The sequence below is a fragment of the Portunus trituberculatus genome, chromosome 26, assembly GCF_017591435.1.
Source record: "Portunus trituberculatus isolate SZX2019 chromosome 26, ASM1759143v1, whole genome shotgun sequence".
Taxonomy (NCBI): Eukaryota; Metazoa; Arthropoda; class Malacostraca; order Decapoda; family Portunidae; genus Portunus; species Portunus trituberculatus.
Genome location: NC_059280.1, coordinates 5,027,552 through 5,044,725, shown reverse-complemented (window position 1 = coordinate 5,044,725; position 17,174 = coordinate 5,027,552). Strand labels below are relative to the sequence as shown.

At 39.3% G+C, this 17,174-nt stretch overlaps 1 protein-coding gene across 4 annotated transcripts in view; it reads left to right on the top strand.

Moving 5' to 3' along the window:
* The window catches only part of LOC123509095, a 43,789-nt gene extending 31,310 nt beyond the window's left edge, over nucleotides 1-12,479 (top strand). For 2 of the 4 annotated variants that reach the window (XM_045263234.1, XM_045263235.1), the window contains 4 exons: nucleotides 6,464-6,579; nucleotides 7,380-7,472; nucleotides 9,432-9,544; nucleotides 9,778-12,479. In XM_045263234.1, coding sequence (XP_045119169.1) covers nucleotides 6,464-6,579; nucleotides 7,380-7,472; nucleotides 9,432-9,544; nucleotides 9,778-9,849 — 394 coding nt within the window. In that variant the 3' untranslated portion in view covers nucleotides 9,850-12,479. Of the gene's footprint in view, nucleotides 1-6,463; nucleotides 6,580-7,379; nucleotides 7,477-9,431; nucleotides 9,545-9,777 lie in introns of all 4 variants that reach the window. The other 2 variants (XR_006676118.1, XR_006676119.1) reach the window with 2 other exon arrangements.
* The last annotated feature ends 4,695 nt before the right edge of the window (nucleotides 12,480-17,174 follow it).

The following is a 17,174-nucleotide window of genomic DNA, read 5'->3' as shown; positions in this document are numbered from 1 at the left end:
TCTTGCAAAAGGGTAAGAAGTGGGCCTGAAGTGAAGACTGTGAGAGCGCCTTCCACCGAGTGAAGACCATTTTATGCGAGATGCCAGTGCTCCAGGCCCCTGACTTCAGAAAGTAGATGCCAGTCAGGTGGGAGTAGGCGCAGTTTTATTGCAGCCTGATGACCAGGGTGTTAACCACCCTGTGTGTTATTTTTCGAAAAAGTTTACTCCCGCCCAAAAGAACTATTCAGTCATTGAGCAAGAGCTGCTTGCCATTTTTGCTAGCCTTGCAGCATTTTGAAATTTACATCCCCGCTTATGGGCCCCAAGTAGTCATCTATTCAGATCATAGCCCCCTTCAGTTCTTAGAAAAGTTTAAATTTAAAAATCAGCATTTAACTCGCTGGAGTCTTCTACTCCAAGAGTACAATATCATTGTCAGACATATAAAAGGAGCAGACAACATTGTGGCCGATTGTCTGTCCCGGGGCCATTCCCTTTAATCAGTTCCATGCCTTTTAAAAAAATTTTGTAAAAAATGTTTTTCTTTTAAGGGAGGGCGTGTGAGGGCCACCGCATTATTTCCCCTTTATTTAATTATATTATATGTGTAGCCTCTGGCCGCCAAAGCGCGGGCTGTCGCTGTTCCGCTGTGCGGCCAACCACCCTCTCTTTGTTTCCACCATTTTGTTGTGTCTGCGAGCCTCGCCTCAGTACCGGCCAGTCTTCAGCGGAGTTAACACGTACGCTCTCGGCACAGTAAGAGACACGTGTGGCTGGACTGTGCGTTAACAGTACTCATTAGTCATTGGTCTGGGAGTTGTGCCCTCCTGTTGAGTAGCTGGCTTGCTACTGGGTAGACCATGGCTGTTAGAGCAACGGGCTTGTTGCTCTAGAAGAGGTGTAGTAAGTTTGGCTGCATTTCTCGTGCGTTCGTCCACTCGTGGTGTGGCGGCGCGGAGGAGAGACACGTTTTGTTTCGTCTTGTTTGTTTTGTTGGTGGCCGTGGTCACCAGTGTGGTTTGGTGGGCGGCTGTGTGCCCCCATCATCTTTTGTGTAGTATCAGTAGTATACTGTATTGTAGTGGTTGTAGCCACGCACGCTAGTGAAAAGCTGAAAAGCTTCGTACTGCAGGCCAGTGGGTACGTAGTTGTCGTCCGCCAGACTTGACTGTGACGATTATCTGGACTCCGTGTAGGGCTGTCGTCACTCGTAGGTGGTGTCTGGGCTTGTGTGTACACCACCGGATGTGCTGTACACATCATATATTGTAGTAGTCGTAGGCTAGGGGTGTCAGTCTGACAGGTGTTAGGAAGCACTTGTCGTAGTAAGATAGTATAGTAATATATACACTGCGCGTTTTGTCCCAGTCTGTGATTCATCACCGTCTGTGGACAAGGCGTGCGGAGAGGCATTAATACTTCATAGAGAAGTGGGTGAAATTGTCCTTGTGGGCGGTTTCTCTAGGGGGTATTAAGGCCTCGCCCTGTTACACATAACATCTACCATTTATAAATTCTACTTGGTTGGGTACAGGAGGAGAAGGAGTTGCTAAGGAGATTCCCTTACAGTGGGGGAAATTATACACTGTTGGGCGACCTTGAAAGAACCTAAGGGTTACGGCGGCTGTGAGTTATAGTAGTGGGGACTCTGTGGAGTGTTTTATAATCCCCACTGTACTGACCGTAACAAAGTTGGCGATTTTGCCAGAATAACACTAGTGAGCTGTAGCAGTTAACCGCAGCCGCGTGGCGTACGTAATAATATATATATATATATATATATATATATATATATATATATATATATATATATATATATATATATATATATATATATATATATATATATATATATATCAAACAGTTTTAGCCATTAAATTAAATTCATCTGAAAACATTTCAATGTGCAACAAAAATAACATTTTTTTTCATATTTGACATTTCCTTTTATCCTGAGATACATAGAATAGTCATTGTAGAATATGAGAAACACTTGAGAACATATCATTGTAGTGTATGAAAAACAATTAGGAAGCTTACTAATAGAAAAAATATATACACATAAGCTTAGCCATTGTCCAAGCTCATTCTGATATGTGATAAGAGATTTGTTTGGGTGTTTTTGTATAGATTTGATTATGTTACAAATGTGTGAAGTAAATAGTCTGTGAGAAACTACCTTACATACTCAATAGGCTGACGTAAGTCATCAAAATTAGGCTCTGGTCCAAGATAGTTGTGATCTTTGGTAATATCATCTGCATTAGCAGGCACCCATGGTGTAGTGGTGGCCCTACCATTATAACGAGCTCCTTACTTGAGCTAGTGGAGCCTCTTCATTTTCTTTTAATTTAATTTAATGGCTAAAGCTGTTTGATATGTCTGTTATGATTGCTATGAAACAGAAATAAATACATGCTATAAAAAATAAAGTGTGCGTTTGATGGAAGACCAAAATAATTATATTCCTCATGCCCATATGGATCAATTAGTCATTTAATTCAAATTCACTAGATATTTTTCATCGAATAAAGATTACAACAAATGCGCACCATGGACTTACATTATAGCAAAAGAAATGTAAGAATATTTTTTAATCTTGATAGAAAAAAAGTTTGGCAGTTAAGGGAAGGTGTACAGCGACTGAGACAGACGATACATAGAATCGCGGTAGACGATTGATGATGTGCCCTATGATGTCTCTTGAATGAGCGTCCGTGCGTGAGTGAGCCTTGAGTGAATACCTTTTAAAATGATAGCGAGTGAGTCAGTCAGTAGGTTTCATGGACTATAAACCTCCATACGAGCTACAAGTGTACAAGTGATTCATCCGTCATTTTTCCTTGGTTTGAATGTTATACTGTCTTGGATGCTGTCACGCCCGTCGTCGGGCTTTCCCTCCTCGGGATAGATGGTATGAAAAGTAAGTAAAGGGAGTCGGAGAACAAAAGTGTTTACTAACTTTATTAAAAGGTAGAAAGGAAAAGAAGTGTAGTACCAGAGATATAATACTAAGTTTTTAGTTATTAAGGACATGATTATAGAGGTAGCGACGCACATGCAGTCACAGACGTGTACCAGGACCTGTCTCTCTGAAAGAGATGGTACCCAGCTCATGAATTAAAAACATTAAATTCACTCGCTATGTAATCAGAAGTTTCACTTCAGTAAGTAGAGGGAGAAATGAGCTGTTCAAAAAAAGTGTCTTTCAGTAATGTAATGTCATTAGTAATGTCAATAAATTCTCTGTAATTAATTACTCCGCACTAGTCCTATTGTGACGACTGCTAATAATTTTGAAAACCCGTGAGAGAGATGATGTGGCGTGGTTCCCACAGTACTTCTGAGCAGATAGAGACGGCTACCTTCTCTCCCACTGTGGTCCACGTGTGTATGTGTGTATTTTGATATTCTTTCGTGGAAATACAGAAAAGTGAAATTTTTAGTTGGCGGTGGTGTTGGGTAAAGTGAAGGGGAGGGGATGGTCACCCACCACGGTACGTCCTGCCCCCTTCCTCAAACGGTATCACTAGACCACCCAAAGACAATGTCAAATGTGTGTGCTCGAGGAAGTGGCACCATGTGGTATACTTCTCTCCTTAAACAGTGCATTGCGGCCCTAAAGACAAATTAAGTCATTTTCTTGTGAACTAGGAAGTGTTATTTTTTTTTCTTGTGAGCTATGAAGTCGCGTGCGCCGCTGCTAAGTAGGAAGTCGCAAGTATCACCGCAACTCAATTGCAAGGCTGTGTAATGAATTATATTATGTAATTTCCTTTTGTGTATTTTATTTTGTAGTGAGTGTGTATCCTCTCTCCGGTGAACTGGACTGTAATTGAAAACGAACGTGATTGTGAGGAGAGAAAGTTCACTTAATATTCTTCCATCAATTTATTGGAAAGTTTGTTGATTTCTATTGTGTAATCATCCAAAATAACAGCTACCGCTACTATTTGTTTCAAAATAAAGCTTCAAAATATTAAAAAGAAAATAATCTTCATAATAATTTTTCTTATAAAATCCCCCGCATTACAGAAGGACATGATAAAGCGGAGTGACCTATAGTTTAACGTGGATTCCAAACCATAACAGAGTTTAAAAGAAAGCAAATAGAATGGAAGGGATTGTTTGAGATGGAAAATTTTGTAGCAGCAGATGTATAAAGCATATTTCTTTAGAGCAGAGAGATCATTTTCATTTTGGTGACCCTCACTCAAACCAAGATGGAACAGTTATAGCGCGAGATAAAAAGAACAGGGCGAGTGATGATGGCGAGCGCTTTTATGTTATTCAAGTCAGATCTAGGAAGGAAGGCAGACAGAATGAAATGGCAAATGGGGCAGAAAATGAGGTTATTGACCAATGAAAGAAGAGGTTAAGGAAAGAAGAGTGTCGGAAAGATCAGAGTAGTGTCAGGGAGGGAGGTCTGAGGTTCCATTGGGTAGAAGGATAGTGTCCTTATAGAAGTGCACTTGGAGACTTGTGCTTGGAGAGGACTAAGAGTATCACAAAGAAAGGAATGGTGTGAATAAGATGAAGGAGGAGGTGGAGATAAAAACATTAAAGAGCGATGTGTATTACGTATGTATGTCCTCCTATTGTTATTCTTCTTCTTATTATTATTATTGTCTTTATTATTATTATTATTATTATTATTATTATTATTATTATTATTATCATCATTATTATTATAAATATTATTATAAGAATAATTATTATTATTATCGTTGATATTATAGATTGGACATCTCAAATTAAGAATTCCGTAATCCGGCATAATTTTAATTTACGGGAATGATTAAAAATCTCACGGAATAACGTAAGTTTGCCGAAACGCCGCTATGACACGACGGGGCATATGTTTTTTTTTTTTTATATCACTCTGCATGCATTTTGACTTGCACAGTTAACGTAATCATACTGTAACAATGTTACAGTTGTAAAAGCAGGCTGACTAAGAATATGCAGTGTGTTTTAGGGTGCTTACTTGACACCTCTAGTCCAGAAATTTCCGTAATCCGGCAAGCTTTAGGTCCGGCAGTTGTGTGATTTGAGATTTCAACCTGCTCTACTATTATTATTGTTATTGTTATTGTTATTATTACTATGATTATAACCATTATTATTATAATTAGTGTTATTTTTATATTATCGTTATTATCATAATTATAGTTATTATTATTATTATTATTATTATTATTATTATTATTATTATTATTATTATCATTATTATTATTATTATCATTGTTTTATTGTTATCATTATTTCTATTATTATTGTTATATTATTCGCTTTATGGGATCCTGAGGAGAAATAGCAGAAATAGAACAAGATACGGAAATGAAATTGTGATCGGAGGAACCCAACGGAGATGAAAGGGTAACAGCATACGCAAAAGGATTAGAGGTAAGGAAACAATCAAGAATGTTGTGCGTATCACCAAGACAGTCAGGATTGCGAGTAGGGTGTTGCACCAGTTGCTCTAGGTTATTGAGGATAGCAAAGTTGAAGATTAGTTCACCAGGATGGTCATTGAAGGGAGAAGAAAGCCAAAACTGGGGGTGAACATTGAAATCTTCATGAATGGATACCTCAGCGAAAGGGTAGAGGGATAGAATGTGCTGAAGTTAAATAGTCAAAGAATTTACCATGGTTAGTTAGAAGAGTTAGGGGAGAGATAGCACAGATAAATTTGTTAAAGCGTGACTATTCGTCTAAGCCAGATAGTGGAAAACTCGGAAAAATCAAGAGTGTGGGCACAAGAGCAAGTTAAGTCGTTGCGCACTTAGACGCAACATCCAACTTTGGAATGAAAATGAGGATAGAGAAAGTAAGAGTGAACAGAAAAGGAGCTACTGTCAGTTGCCTCAGACAGATGAGGAAAAGAAGATGAGATATAGTAGAGAAGAGGTGGTGTTCTACAGAATGAGAATTAGATCTAAGAACGCGAATGTTGCAGAATTTAATGAAAAGTTGAGGGAGATGTCGAGACATTTTGGGTCCCCATCGAGAGAGTAGTCCGACCTGGAGACATTTGTAGTCCCCTCTCCAGAAAGGGACTCTGAGGTTAGATATGGATTCATCATCTTATTTTCAATTTTATGTGAAGGGTGTGTGTGAAAAGTGCATGTAATTTTGTGAGAAGGAGAGTTGTTTTTAGTGGGCAGGCTGTGACTGCCCCCTTGAGTTGTGAGACGCAAAGGGAAACGTTCAACGAAATCACAAGTATATAGCTTTAATGGGAAGCTTACAGCACCTCCTGAACTAGTGCTATTAGATCTCGCATGGAGTGAATTATCGTTTCTGTAGTACTACTACAACATATTTAGTAGTAGTAGTAGTAGTAGTACTACTACTACTACTATATTTAGTAGTAGTATTACTACTACTACTACTACTACTACTACTACTACTACTACTACTACTACTATTACTACTACTACTACTACTACTACTACTACTACTACTACTACTATTACAGACACATAGACGCGGTGGAGCCCTCTCGTGGCATGATGGAGAAACTGAAGAGTAAGGGTGCCTACACCAACTTTTTCCAGGAATATGTGGGTACAGGAGACTCCACGGTGCCTCAGGGTAAGAGAGAGAGAGAGAGAGAGAGAGAGAGAGATAACGTGTAGGGTGGGAGAGGAAATGATGCATATTGTGTAGTGAGAGAAAAAAAGAGAAGAGAGAGAGAGAGAGAGAGAGAGAGAGAGAGAGAGAGAGAGAGAGAGAGAGAGAGAGAGAGAGAGAGAGAGAGAGAGAGAGTGAGGGGTGGGGGTGAGGGAAAGGATGCATACTGTGTAGTGAGAGAAAAAAAAAAGACAGAGCAGGAAGGAAGACAGAGAGTATCTATAGAGTACACATGTATGCTGTGTATGAAACTGAACCAGGAGAAAGAACAAGTTTAATGAATGTATATAATAACAGAAGGAATGAAATGATGACTCATACAATGAAATCGATAATAATGATAATAATAATAATGTTAGTAATAATAATAATAATAATAATAATAATAATGATAATAATAATAATAATAACAATAATAATAACAAGAATGAAAATAATAATATAAATCAAAATTAATAGTAGTAGTAGTAGTAGTAGTAGTAGTAGTAGTAGTAGTGGTGGTAGTAGTAGTAAAAGTATTATTATTGTTGTTGTTGTTGTTGCTTTGTTTATGTTATTTTTCTTCTTTTCTTCTTCTTCTTATTATTATTATCATGATCATCATTATCATTATTTTCATTATTATTATTATTATTATTATTATCTTTATTATCATCATTACTATTATTAACGATAATACTCTCTCTCTCTCTCTCTCTCTCTCTCTCTCTCTCTCTCTCTCTCTCTCTCTCTCTCTCTCTCTCTCTCTCTCTCACCATCAGACACCTATGACCTTGTGTTGATCTGCGGTGGAATGGGCGAAGGTCATGTCCCTGTGAGTGGGATTGACGAGGTGGTAAGGGCAGCCAAGAAGGGTGAGTCTGCCATAATTTTTTTGTATTTCCTTTCTCTTTAGTTTTGCATTAAAACCCTTCTGCACCTCATTCTAATTGTTTAAACCCTTTTGCACTTCATCTTAATTGTTTATAAATTTTCTAGTTAAACATGCACTGTCTTTTAAGGGTGTTTTGGGGTTCTAGTGACAGATTAACAAAATTTTTACATTAGTATCAGAAACGCTTGAGAATCACCAGTACTTTCCAAATGCTTTAATTCATTGGTTCCCACCCATTTCTCTTCTTTGTCCCCCGACCAATATATAATAATCTCCATGGCTTCATTCAGTGTCTATCATCTTTTCAGTCAGTTATGAATTGGTGTCAATATCTACAGGTTTACTATAGTAACAGGGTGATTTGGACTTAGAAAGTTGATTTTCAGTGTTGGTATAAGATAAAAATCCAGTTTAATTCAAAGCTATTATTTTCATACTATTCCCTAGAAAGTATCCCATTTCTCCCTTGGGAGTCATAGCCCTCAGGTTGGGAACCACTGCTCTAGTTGAGGTGATACATGGGTTCATAATAATGTTATTACTGTTCTAGTGAGAAATTAACATTTCTACATAATTGATAAAGGAAACACTCCTGAGAACCTGCACTACTTTCGAAAGGCTCCAGTTGAGGTTGCACGGGTTTTAAGGGTGTTTTTACGGTGCTACTGACAGATCAACAACATTTCTACATCATTAACAAAAGAAACACTCTTAAGAATTTCCATTACTTTCCAAAGACACTAATTGAAGTGATATAGAGGATTGTAAGAATGTTCTGACGGTACCAGTGACAAATTAACATTTCTAGAATGTTAACAAAAGAAATACTTTTCAAAGACACTAAATGAAGTGACATACAGGATTTTAAGAATGTTCTGACGGTCCTAATGACTGATTACCAATATTTCTACATTATTAACAAAAGAAACATCCTTGAGAATTTCCACTACTCTCCAAAGGCTCTAGTTCAGGGATTTTCAACGTTTTTTCTCGTTAAGTAACCCCTGAGTTATAAGACCATCTATCCCAGTAATCTGACATCGAACAGAATGTTAATTTAGTGACTGACACTAACGGAATATGCAATGGTAGGTACTACAAAGGATATTACTAGTCAGTCACCTAAGTACTCTGGAAATCTTGTGAACTGTGGGGTTTAGGAACCCCACATTTAAACCAATGCTCTATAAGTAAAACTAAATTGTAATGACCCTTAGGGTGTTGTTTGCTATTCTGCCAGATTTTCAACCAAAACACTTCTCTCATCTGGTCACCTCTATGGAATGACACGCTGACACTTCCTCGTCTGTGTTGTACAGCCAAACCAAGAAGTTTGCCTACAGAATTATTAGATAAAGCTTGCAAGGACCACTTTTACTAATAAATCAAGCAAGAAAGAGGATAGCAGATGCAGCTGGTATATCTGAAGGCACAGTGAAGAGAATTTGTCCCAGTGCAAACAAGATATACACCACACAGCATCACAACCTTATCACCGTTTCTTTTCCCCACTCATTATATTACACTAGGTATCTCGAGAGGACATAATAGTAAATATTTGGTAAATTATCAGCCTCATTTTCACTTTGATAACTAGTACCTTTACTATATTTAATTTACCTATGGCATCTTCATGTCTTGTCCATCACTTATGGTTTTTTTTTAAGCAAAGTCATACATTAAAATGAATAAAGAACAGTTATTCCGTTTTCCTTGAAGTAATGAGAGATAAGGCAGCGTCACACGGACTATAGGCCTACTAGCCCTACGGGTCAGTACAATTTAGTTTTACTATAGTTGAAGTGACACGGAATTTTCAGGGTGTTTTTCCCATTACTGTTTTCATACAATTTATTATTATTAATATTCTTTCTCTCTCTCGTCTCTCTCTCTCTCTCTCTCTCTCTCTCTCTCTCTCTCTCTCTCTCTCTCTCTCTCAGGAGTCTCATCTCCATTGCAATGCGGCTTAGCTTCTTGGAAACAGTGGAGGCATATAAAGACAAACTGGAACCTTATATGGAACAGCTGGAAAAACAAGATGTCTGGATAAAGGTGAGAGAGAGAGAGAGAGAGAGAGAGAGAGAGAGAGAGAGAGAGAGAGAGAGAGAGAGAGAGAGAGAGAGAGAGAGAGAGAGAGAGAGAGAGAGAGAGAGAGAGAGAGAGAGAGAGAGAGAAAGTTTTAACCACGTAATTATTATTATATTTATGATAAATATGTATATAATTTATGAACATAATTACAGTATGTATTCAGAGAATGTAGTTAACATATGCAATTGTTGCAGGCGGAGCGGCGCGTGGTCCATGATTACTATTTCAAAGAAGATGGCTTATTATTCACCTACATTAAGGCATGAAAGAGTAGAGACAATTACATGGGAGTGTTGTGGTAGCCCTCGTCCACATACGCATTTCATTATTATTATATTACACTTTACTAGTATATCATTAATTTTTATGTATTTTTCTCATATTCATATATGTTTTATACAGAGGAAACCTCTGTCATCCGTTGCATTATGGGAGTATTATGTCATGAGGCACGTGAGGCAGAAGAGGATTCCGCAGAGGTGAGCATGTTAAAGACAGGCCGTTAGTGATTAACAAAAGATCTTGGTATGGCAGCCCAAACTCTCCGTGACAAAGCGATGGCTGACAAACAAAAGAACATGACACAGATATTCGAGAAACAAGGGAGTATCTTAAAATCTTAGGTGCGCTAATCGGATGCCTTTCAGACGTTTAACTCTCTCAGTACTGGGCCGCAGTTTTACCTTGATTTCTGAGTGTGATTAGACGATTTTATGGACATTAGGAAGGATCTATAGATGTTAGAAGATTAATGGCCAGAATCTTCACTATTTTAATCCCCACATGAGTTTCTAAAGCTGTAAAAAACCTCCAAATAGTAAGCAGAATGAATATGAAAATGCATCATGGTAGTGAAGGGGTTATGATATACAATAAAAGTACGCATGCTATGAGAAGTAACAAAGGAATCCAGCGTGCGAAAAAAAAAAGATAAATGAATAAAATAAAAAATCGATGGAATTCAGGAAACAAAAAACATTGGTAATCAGAGGCAAGTGACGCAGTGGACAATTAAATGTACACGTGCTATGAAAAGTAACCGAGGGAATTCAGAGAACTATGGAAAAATAGGATAAATCAGAGACATGTGATCCAGTGGTGAATTGAAATGTAACAATCGTCACAACACACACAAAAATTAAATGTAACGATGAGCATAATATAAGGCGGAGTGCGAAAGGTGAGGATGGCAGAGAATAAAGGGAGATACATCTTACCTCCAGCACTTGGTACTAGACACTTTGATGTGAGCTTCTCACCATAAAGCCTTTGGTCGTCTCCTGCCTTGCCTTATACGTGAGTAATACTTAGAGTATTTTCCTTGCGGTCTCGTGATGTATACTGTATTATTTTAAGTCTTTTTGTGATCCTTTGCATGTAGTGATCACTGAATTATTGGTGTAGTGATGTGATAGTGTTATTGGTTTTAGATGTATGACGTGTTGTTGTGCTAAATGTCATGATAACTTAAGATGAGTCACTGAGGAAGTGAAGAATCTGTGGTTGGAGTTGAGTAGAGTACAGTGGAGAAGATTATCAGGGAGAGATGTGGTCGTGTTGTTTTAACACTTTTTTTATGTGTAATTGTTACGCTTGCTTATATGTTATTCAATAAATGTAGTTAGTTTTGAGTTACGTTTGTGAATGCCTCACGGAAGAATCCACTAGCCTTAGTCACTTGCTTGTGCTTGACCTTGCAGAACATCAGTACATAAGTATCGTAACGGAGTATTAAAGGTAAACAGCTTTATGTGGTAGCCTGCTGAGGGCCGGTGTAGCAGTTACAAGTTAAGTCCTGGGTAGAAGTGAAGTACTCCTCGCGGCAGCTGCCAGACGTAAGCTTCAGTTTACCCCACGCCTTCGAGGGAAATGGATTGTTGTGACCGCAGTTCTCCAAACTTTATGTCTGTTTCGGTCTGAAAATCTCTGAAGAAAAGGAACTTTTAAATAAGTTAATTATTTGATATTAATTGCCTTTATTGAACTAAATATACTACCTTTGTGAAGTAATTACTAACGGCTTCTCATGAAACACTATATAGGCCCACGTACATTACAGACCTAACTAATTAGCTATCAAGTAATAATATAATATAAATAATGATATTATAATCGAAGTAATGCAGCTGAAATTAAGAATATTCCAAAGTTTCCATTGGTTTTGCCCATGTCAGAGACCTTTTCACCCTCTGGCCGAGGTCCCCGTGTTATTTACCCTCGGGGGCCCTGGCTCAACCTAACATGTTGCTATTAATATCGAGAGAGAGAGAGAGAGAGAGAGAGAGAGATCATCTATATTTTACCATTTATAAACGTTATGAATAGGATATCATAAGTGAAGACAAATCCTTTAACTGTTGGACTCAGTTATTACTTCAGATTTCTCTGCATATATATATATATATATATATATATATATATATATATATATATATATATATATATATATATATATATATATATATATATATATATATATATATATATATATATACTTCCAGTACTCGACCTAAGTGCGTTATTATTGCTTATATTCGCGTCTCCTCAGTTTTCTCTCCTTAGTCTTTTCATTAATATCATGGTCGGCAGCCCGCATATGTATTCACAGCCATTCTGCTCTGTATTAGACTAATAACATCACCCTCCACACGTCACGGGCTCTCAGACCCGACTGAGTGGTGCAGTACGATATGTTTGAAAAAGACTTCACTTCTACCCGGGACTTCACTTGTAACTGCTACACCGGTTAAGGCAATTATTTCCGTTCGCCCGCCACAGGGCAGCGTGGGTCATGCTGGTTGTTGGTTGGCTATTATATTGCACGCTCCACCATACTTTCCGTTCGTGTCAACCCTTTGTGAATGTATATGGCTGCAACAATATACTACTGCACTCACGCAGTGTTTATCTTCACCCCTGGACCTTCTGGAATGATATTGTATTTGCAAACCTTGCTCCACAGAACATTAAAGAGAACCGAGTGACTCGCCACAAGAGATTTTGGTGGCCGCGGTGTTTACTTATGCCTCGTCCCAAAGCTACCTAGATTATATATCCTACTCACTGGCTTTAGCTGCTGCTTTGTCCTCCCTTATCTCATCGGCACGCTTTTTCTTGGTGAGCTTTTTGGGTGCCTTAAGGCGGCGTCACACCAGCACTTCTTCCGTCGTTCTCGACGATTTCCGTCGTTTGGTTTACTGTTCCGTGAACTCTTTCCGTCTCAGGTCAACCTTCCTCAGTCTCAGGTCAACCTTCCTAGTGGTCAGACGTGTCTTTGATAGTTGCGACGAGTTTCCCGTTAGTGTTGTGTGATTTGTGGTTTGTTTACGTAGAGATGGCTGGTTTCCCTACGGTTTCGAGTGGGTGCGTTAGTTCTATCCTCGAGGCCTTTGTTACGAAGGTCTCAGAGGTGGACGCTGAGTTCCATCGAAGGATCTTGGAGGTGCGGGAGGAGCTTCGAGGGCGAATCTCTGACCTGCAGGATGATTTCTGTCGGGTGAACTCAGCGCCTGAGGGAGTGGCACTTCTTGCATGCAGTCATCTTACTAAGTAATGAGACGCAGGGCCAGGAGGAGTGGCGATTGTGTCTTTTTGCGCGAAGAGGAGAAAGGTCCTTAGGGCGCCTCAGTGAGTGAAAATGACAAATTCCTTCATTGTGTTGGAGGGCGTTGAGGAAGAGAGAGAGAGAGACAAGGCAGGAGATGACGAGATGAAGAGGTCATATGATTCCCTGCCCGCAGATAAGATTCTGGTGGTTGGTGACAGCCATGTGAGACATTTGGACTCGTCGTTCTGCGCTAAGTACAGGAAGCAGAGGACAAAAGTGTGCTTACCTGGTGCTGGAATTGAGAGGATAAGTGCTCAGCTAGACACACGTTTGGCGGACGGAACCAAACCCATTGTTTTCTTTAGCACGGGGGAAGTGACTTTTGTAAGGTAAAGATTGAGGAGCTGTTTAGGAGATTTAAGGAGGTTTTGGCTAAAGTTGGGAATAAGGATGCAACCCCTGTGGTATGCAGTGTGTTGCCAAGGAGGGGACTGTTCAGGACTATTGCAGTAAATTACAGACTTGCGGATCACTGCAGGAGCAATGGATGGGCGTTCATCGATAACTGGGACCTCTTTTTACGGCAAAGACACCTTGTATGCCAGGGATGGAGTGCATTTATCACGCCAAGGTGTTCGTGTTTTGGCTGGAACACTTGAAGGAGAGTTAAATGCACTCCAGCGATTTTTTTTCGATAGTCAGGATAGGGAAGGGACTACGGTGATCCCTAGGGATGAGAGAATAGTCAAATATAGAAAAGTAACCAGCTTAGTAAATGGAAAGAACAGTTTGAGTGTGTTTTACACGAACTGTAGGAGTATTTTAGATAAGAGATTTGCTTAGAGGAGCAGCTTGTGTTGAAAATTTTGCTATATTTGCATTAACAAAAACCTGGTTAGATATGTCAGAGAAGGTTTTGGATCAGGAGGTAAAAATTGATGGTTATACACTTTTTCATAAGGACAGGGAAAACAGAAAAGGGGGAGGAGTGGCCTTGTACGTCAAGGACACACTGCAATGTTGCATAAACAGTAGAATTAAGACAAATAGCAAAACAGAGTCTCTATAAGCAGATACTAAAGGCGGGTCTCAATCAATAGTAATGGGTTTAGTGTACAGGCCACCTAATGTTTCAAACCAAATAAATTCCTCTTTATAGGAGGAAATAAATAGAGCAGCCAGGTACAGTAAGGTGTGTGGTAAGGGATTTTAACTAAAGGAATGTTGATTGGAGCTTGATGGTGGGTAACAGGGAAGCAGAAGAATTTCTGAGGGTGTTACGTTCACCGGTTAAATGGGTAAGATTGGCATCGGGGAGCCGGTGAAAAATAAAATGAATAAAAACAAACACTGCAGGTTCAACTGGTGAGAAAATGCAAAGGGGGCATTTAAGAAGCTATATAATAACCCAATAACAATGAAACTGACATACACATAGATATAACATGAAATACATGAAACTGACATACACATATACATATAACACATAAATAAATACAATAAAGAACCCAACTTAATACCTAACAATAATAATAATAAATTCTCCTTTGAAATGATGTTATTGTACAAGTTGTCAGTAGAGGCAATCATTGGTGGAGGAGGTGGTGAAAGGGCAGGGGACTTGGACTGAGACCTGGTGACTGCACACACTGGGAAGAAGTGAGGGGATGTTTCGTCCAGGGTCTTAGTGGGACTTTCTGTTAAGGGGGAATCAAGAACAATTAAGTTTGGAACAGCCAAGTTACCCGCAAGATCATTACCCAGTACAAGATGTACCCCGGTACTGGCAGTTCACCAGGTTTAATGGCTACCTCAACCTCTCCTGAAATGAACGGGCACTGTAAGCTAATATTAGCCAAGGGATAGGAGAGCTGTGATTCGAGACCTGTAAGGATCACCTTCTCCCAGTGAAAGCCTGTTTGATGTTAGGGATGACATCTTCCCTTAAGATGGATTGGGCAGCACCTGTATCACGCAGAACCTTGATATTTATTGCCTTGTCTTTACCATCAGTCAGGGACACTTTACCTTGATACATGTACGAGTCATAAAGTTCTAGAGGAGAGTTGACAGGGTTAGCTAGGGCCACTGGTTTCTTGTTCTCAAATGTGTTAGGTTTAGGGGCCACAAAAGAAAGTTGACGTTGAGAGGCCTTGCAATTTGGGTGTCTACATTTCTGGATCGTGTGTCCTGGTTTCTTACAGTATGTACACCAGGGGGAATTATATGCATTTGGCGAGAATCCGGTCGGCTTACCACCCGCGCCCCAAAACCTTCCCCAAAGGAGGACCTAACATTAGATAGTGAACCACGACCTCTACTACCCAGGGATCCCATCAACAAAGCAAACGCATCAGCCACTTTAGCGGCAGACATAAGATCACTCTCTCCCGTTCTTCCACATGCCTCAGAATATTAAAGGGTAACTTGTTCTTCCATTCTTCCAGGACCATTAGATTGAGCAACTCCGAAAAGGTGGTAATGTTAAGGGCGGCTAACCATTTCTTAAATTGTCTTAGTTTCTCACTAGCAAATTCAACATAGGTGTGAGACTCTGGTTTCACATACTTTCGGAACTGTTGTCTGTATCCGTCAGAAGTGATAGAGTAGGCGTCTAGAATGTTACGTTTGATCTCTTCATTCTCTACCTCATCACTAAGGCCGTTGTATACTCTGTAAGCTTTTCCTACTAGCTTAGGGACAAGGAGAGACACCCACTGATCCTTGAGCCATTTATTCCTATTAGCAATGCTCTCAAAAGCGCGAAATGAGCAGTCAACATCAGATTCATCAAAAAGGGGGATATAGCGGAGCAGCTGTAGCAGGATTAAAGCTTGCTAACTTTTCTTTATATTTATTTCTTCCCCTCTAAACTTAGTGTCATTTCGTAGGGTTAACTTCTGAGTTTCTAACTCTTTCTCCTGCCTTTTAAGTTGTAACTGAAACTCTCTCTCTTCTTTTTCTGCCTGTAGTTGCATTTGTTTTTCCTGCTGCCGTTATTCTAGTCTAAGCTTCTCAATTTTCCACTGACTTATCCTACTCTTATCCTGTTCTTCCTGGGGACTGTGTATTATAGTCCTCGTAGAGGCTGACATGGGAGTTAACTCTTCTATGGCATTTCCTAGCAACTGACCTTCTTGCACTAGATTTTCAACAACTACATTCTTAATGACCTCTTTAGTCATCTGAGACGTGATGGGAACATCAAAATGTTTAGCGATGGTCTTCCATTGGTCCTTCTTTATATTAGCATCTTTAAGTTGTTCCAGAGAAGGGTCAGCACAAAATCTTCAACGTTAAACTGAGCGGAAGCCATATTAAATAGATGTTAAAAACAACAACAAAAAAAATGATAAGCGAATTACTTAAGTGAGGAACTTGGCAGAGTGATAATAAAGGCAACCTTGGAAATTACCTAGATTATACTTAAGTAAACACTTATGAGTACAATCACTAATGAGGGGTAAACTAGAGAATTACGGCATTAAGAGGGATCCGGATTACTCTAGTTACGAGACTTGAGAGTGAGGAGCGAATTGTACTGAGACTTGTTATTGATAAGGAGGCGGATTAGTCTGAGAGACTAGTTAAAATGGCCGATTCTAACTAGCGAGAAAAATGATCCGCGAAGTGAGGGGATTGAGGGTTCGCATGAACATATGATGATCCCAACACTTGGATAACACTTATTACACACCTGCCTATGTGCAAAAAATAGAGATAAGTGCTATCGGTGAACACGCCTTTCTACCTGGTTTCCTGCTCTACCACTGCTATGCGATACCAATGAAAGTCACGAAGCACTTTTAACCCAAAAGGAGCCACTTGATCGCACAAAGGTAAATTTAAACCACACGCAGAGTAAGTCACAGAAAAAAAACACATCAAAGTCACAACACCACAGAAACACAAAAAAATAATGTAATCACAGAAAAAAGTCACTATAAGTGTCCTGTCACGGTCGCCAATTGTTACGTTCACCGGTTAAACTGGTAAGATTGGCATCGGGGAGCCGGTGAACAATAACAATAAAAAAAAAACACT